We start from the raw sequence: 5,098 nt of genomic DNA on the forward strand, positions 1-5,098 counted from the left end.
GCAGCCGTGAGTCGGCGGCCGGCGATGTGGACACGGTCGCCTCGGCAACTGCCGACAATTCCGTAAACACACAGCCGCGCATTCGTGTCAAAGGCCGCATGAAAAAAAGCTGCTCGCGCCGCGGCTCGCCTGGCGGAGATGAGCGAGGATGTGATTGCGCCGCGACAACTTGCAACTTCCGCCTGAAAGCCTCTCTCTCTGGTGTCGTCGGCACCGGCGGATCTCCCGAGCCCCGGCCGCCGTCGCCGTCGCGACGATGTCGGAGAAGAAGGCCGCCGAGAAGGTCTCCGAGATTGACGAGCACATCAGCAAACAGTACGACATCGTGCGACGCCTCGGCAAAGGGGTAACTCGTTCGTTCGCACCACCCCCTTCCTCCTCTGCGCGGCTCGTCCGAAGGGATTCGCGGGTCCTGCGTGACGATAATGAATCGTGGATTTGTCGCGCTTTTCTCTCTCGCATCATCCGTCGGTGAAGTGAAAGCGATCGGGATGTGAAGGGAGGGAGGGAGGTTACAGCTTGCGCGCATATCGACGCGGCAACTTTCCGCGCTTTCCTCGCGTTATGTTGAAATATGCGATCGCGATGAGGACTTACACACACGGTCGTGAATATTTCAGAGGCGCGCTTGAATCGTCGATGAATCCAAAGCAACATGTGATTTCGCACCCATGCCGTTCGATCTGAGCGTTAAATTGTCGTAAGCTGTCATTGTGCGCGATAACATTCGCGAATTTTGTTCTTTCTTCTTGTTCCTGCACGCGTTAACGATCTTCGAATACTTGAGGGTCTCTAAAGATCTTCGGGGGCAACGTTTTTCATTACTATCACCGCTCTCGCAGTCGCCTTGCGTAATGTCTCTTAAATTGTATTTTTTTCATTTTATTGCTGCACGCATTAACGATCTTCGAATCTTTAGTGATCTTTGGAGATAAAAATATAGATATTCATAAATTTCCACAGGTAAATATTTGAATTGCAAAATCGCTTTGCAGTCGTTTTAATATAAAATATTTCCCTTTCGAATATTTTATCCCCTTTATTTCTTTCTATTTCATATTTACTTTACCTCTCTCTCTCTCTCTCTCTTTCTCTCTCTCTCTCTCTCTTTCTATCTCGCCCTCTCTCTCTTATTTCTTTCCTTCTATTTCAATCCTTTCTCTTCTATTTCAATCCTTTTATTTTACTACTGTTTGCATTAACGATCTCTGAACCTTTAAAGATCCTCAAAGGTACGGATTTCGATCTTTAAGGAAAGTTAAATTATAAAAATCAACCCATAAAGTTAAAATGTAAAAATTAACATTTTCAAATAACTCCGAAGATGAAAAGTTCACTCTTTGCATCTTTAAAGATTTTCACGCGCTGTGTCGAGAGAGTTTATCAGGACACGCGTAGTGCGGCGGATATTAGAATACGGCGATAGAAACTTTCGTTATACGTAGTAACGCGGCTCTCGTCCGGAGTTCCCGAACGCGGAATATCAATAATCGTCGCGACTATCTGGCTCGTTAGGAGAACTTAAGCTGCCGAGGACAATCAATAACGATGCGGTTAAAAGCGGTCGCCGTCGCAACGATGACGAATGGATCGCGCGCGTCGTCGCAAGTCGATTTTTGTCAGCCGCTTCTACTTACGCGGCCGATCCCCATAATGGATTTTGTAAAGCAAGGCTTCTCATTTACGTCGTAATAACCCTGCGAGCGTGCAATGCAAATTGGGATAATGCAATATTCATGCGTATCGCTTGCGCTTGTATTTTGCGGCGTGATCAATGGTCGAGATAATTCCGATCGTGCGGGTAAAAAGCGTCCTTTCCCGATATGACGGACGATGAAATGCGCGATTCGCAAATCTAACGTCGCGATGTCACGCACGGGAAAACAAGGTGCACAGGAAGGGATTTACGTAAGAAAACTTAGATTGTAGCTGTTGTCCCGGCGCACGTGGTGTGCGCCAGCGTCGCTCGTTCTTCCTCGAAACCTACCCTTCGAGAACGCTCGAAGATTAAGGAATCCCGACGAGCTGCAATTCGCGGAGTTATGGACACAGTATTTTCGATTCTCTTGCTGATCTTGCTGATCACGCAATGAAAAAAGATCGATCGAAAAAGTCCGATCGCACAAATCAAACGAGCTCAATTTCACGCTTGCCACACGGCGCATTAACCGCCGGGCGGTTTTTTACTGCAAAATTTTCGTGCTTCTTTTAGTCCTCCTGTTTACATATGCAGAACGTAATTAAGGTCAGACGAAATTCGGTTTAATTAAACCAAATCGAAATTTAGTTCACCGAGGCGATTATAAAGTTGACCCAGCGCATTATCGGTCGTACATATTATTTGACACATTATTTATCGTCCATTTTACTGAATATTTCAACCCGAGGTAGAATTATTTGTATTATACAATTGTCTACTCGACTTTTTAGTAGCGGAGAGAACATCAATATCACACGTGCAATTACATTTCAATTTTGTTACGGCCTTTAGCTAAGCGAAATATTTCGCTTTTAACTGAATATCCAGTCCCAATTTACACGTCAGATTGCCGATCCGACTCGATTTCTACTCAGTTTCACGCGATTGCAGTCCGTGCCACGAAACTTGAATAAATCCGAGACTTGGTCCCTTTCACCTGATTTTTTCTCAATCCGTTAAAGACGATACTAATGACAGGGTGATAAAAAATAGCTGATCTTCTGCGCAGGCCTACGGCATAGTATGGAAGGCGATCGAGAAGAAGAAACAGGACACGGTCGCGGTGAAGAAGATCTTCGACGCTTTCCGAAATCAGACGGACGCGCAGCGTACGTTCCGCGAGATCATGTTCCTGCTGTCGTTCGCCAATCACGAGAACATCATCCGGCTGATCGGGCTGCACAAGGCGAACAACGACCGGGACATTTATCTGGTTTTCGAATACATGGGTGAGTTTTAAGCCGAAGAAGGAATCGACGCGTCACGGTCGGTTCTCACACACCGTCGGCCTGAATGAAACCCCTCTCGGCCCGTGTTTCCCCAGAAACGGATCTACACAATGTCATCAAGCGCGGCAATATCCTCAAGGACATCCACAAGATTTTCATCATGTATCAACTTTTTAAGGCGATAAAGTACATACACTCGGGCAACGTTATTCACAGGGACTTGAAGGTGAGTTTTCCGCCAAGGGGAAGCCGCTGAAAAGCTTCTCTTACTCTGCGAGTTTCCGAGTTTCCTCTGCACTGAGAAAAAAAGTTTTCAGCATTTCTCTTACTACGAGGTCACGGTGAAAGAATTGTTTAAAAAATTACTGGGTAATTATCATCAATTAATAGGTTGTTATGGAAAATTGAAATAACTCAGTGAAATTAATTAGTTAATTAATTAATTGATATTTATTATTTATTTAATTAAAAAATTAAAATCATTTATTTAGTTTCGTGAATTGGTCACTGCCTTACCTTGTACTGACTTGTACTGACTTCAGTGTTGACAATAACTTTATACGCATACTGTTACCGTTATTTTTCCGTTTAGAACAACACGAAAGCGCCGAGAACGAGATTGAAAATTAACTATTTCCCTCAGTGCGGTGAGGCAACGCTTTCGGGAGAAGTTTCGCGTTTTTAATCTCAACTTTGCTCACATTTTTTCAATGTGCTACCATCGCCACATGTATCTCTCGCTTTTACATTTACTGAAGAGAGAAGCGGTTTGCGCGTTTTCTCATATTCGCGTAATTCTCATATTCGCAATCTCACGATTGCACAAACTTTTCATTACATCATGTTTCGCGTTATCGCGGAGGATGATGATGATGATGATGATGATGATGAGGGGGAGGAAGAGTCGGCGGTGACAGCGTGTATCGTCATGGGTGTGCATATTGTGTCGAGTTCGCGTTATCCTGTTATTGCAGCCGTCCAACGTGCTCCTGAATGCACAATGCCACTGCAAAATCGCGGATTTCGGGCTGGCACGTTCGGTTACGCAGATCGGCGAGGGCGATGGTGAGGCTGGAAGCGATCCAACCTTGACGGACTATGTCGCTACTCGGTGGTACCGCGCGCCGGAGATCCTCATAGCTTCAAAGAGGTACACGTTTATTTGGCTTGCGCGTTTCCTTTCGCGCGTTCTCGCGTTTCCTGGCCTGTTTATTTTTTTTCCGATGATCTTTATGATCTTTCGCGTGCGCGGACGCTTTTCGAATAAAAGGAGAGGAAGAAAGTTTGCAAACACCAACCTGAAGTTTTCACTTTAGAACGTTGTCTCTGTAGGCAGTGAAAAAAGTAAAAGAGTTCATTTTCTTTGCAAACGCTAACTTTTGAAACATTTTCTGAGCTCGGCGTTTGTTAGTTTTTTTTTTTTCATTCGCGATCGTCGCAAAATCTCGACGCTGGCGCATCGAGTGGATGAACTGGATGATTGCAAGCTTAAGGCGATTGTGGATGTACACCTGAACTATTTGACAGACACGTGGACGGGGGCGACCGCGGCTAAGCGGCACGAGCTCGTGAAGCTCTCAACTTCCAGCTTGTTGCTCGCAATCTTGACGCAGTTTGAGCCAAACGTGGGCACGGCAGCGTAAACCCTCGGAGTTAATGGAAGTTTCCAACTAAGAAGTTAATCTTGCTATGTAATTTGCAAGACTGCCGAGGATAATAAGACGATGCATAATTGAGTTGAGTCGGGGGTATTTTCACAGAGAGAGGGGAAGGGAGAGAGAAGAAGAAAGAGAGAGAGAGAGAGAGAGTGAGAGTGTGTGTAACCCGCATCATTTAGAAGCAATCACGTCAATCAAAATGAACTCCGTTTGTGAAAACTGCGGCGTNGCAATCACGTCAATCAAAATGAACTCCGTTTGTGAAAACTGCGGCGTAACATTACAGTTATTAAATTAATCTCGGAACGATCCGTCACAAAGGAAAAATGGATTGGTTTCATTTAGTTGAATTATAACTTGCTGGATAAAATTAAATGTTATAACTAAATGTTATAAAATTAAATGTCATAACTAAGCAAATTTATAGCTCGTACCGTAAAGAAATTATATATGGAAGTAATTGCCAATTTGCTTACAGAACAAACCCATTTTTACAGATATACTATCTTAGT

General features: G+C 44.6%; 1 protein-coding gene across 1 annotated transcript; it reads left to right on the forward strand.

Annotated features, from left to right (window-relative positions):
* Window positions 1-256: 256 nt before the first annotated feature.
* On the forward strand, window positions 257-4,078 carry LOC106751450 (putative serine/threonine-protein kinase C05D10.2; the record flags this gene model as incomplete). The annotated part of the gene is made up of 4 exons (XM_014632336.1): window positions 257-346; window positions 2,709-2,928; window positions 3,024-3,154; window positions 3,903-4,078. Coding segments are annotated over exons 1-4 (617 nt in total), but the record flags the coding sequence as incomplete, so codon positions are not given.
* Between the last annotated feature and the right edge of the window lie 1,020 nt (window positions 4,079-5,098).

Source organism: Dinoponera quadriceps, unplaced genomic scaffold (genome assembly GCF_001313825.1).
Source record: "Dinoponera quadriceps isolate SergipeBrazil2010 unplaced genomic scaffold, ASM131382v1 scaffold13654, whole genome shotgun sequence".
Lineage (NCBI taxonomy): Eukaryota > Metazoa > Arthropoda > Insecta > Hymenoptera > Formicidae > Dinoponera > Dinoponera quadriceps.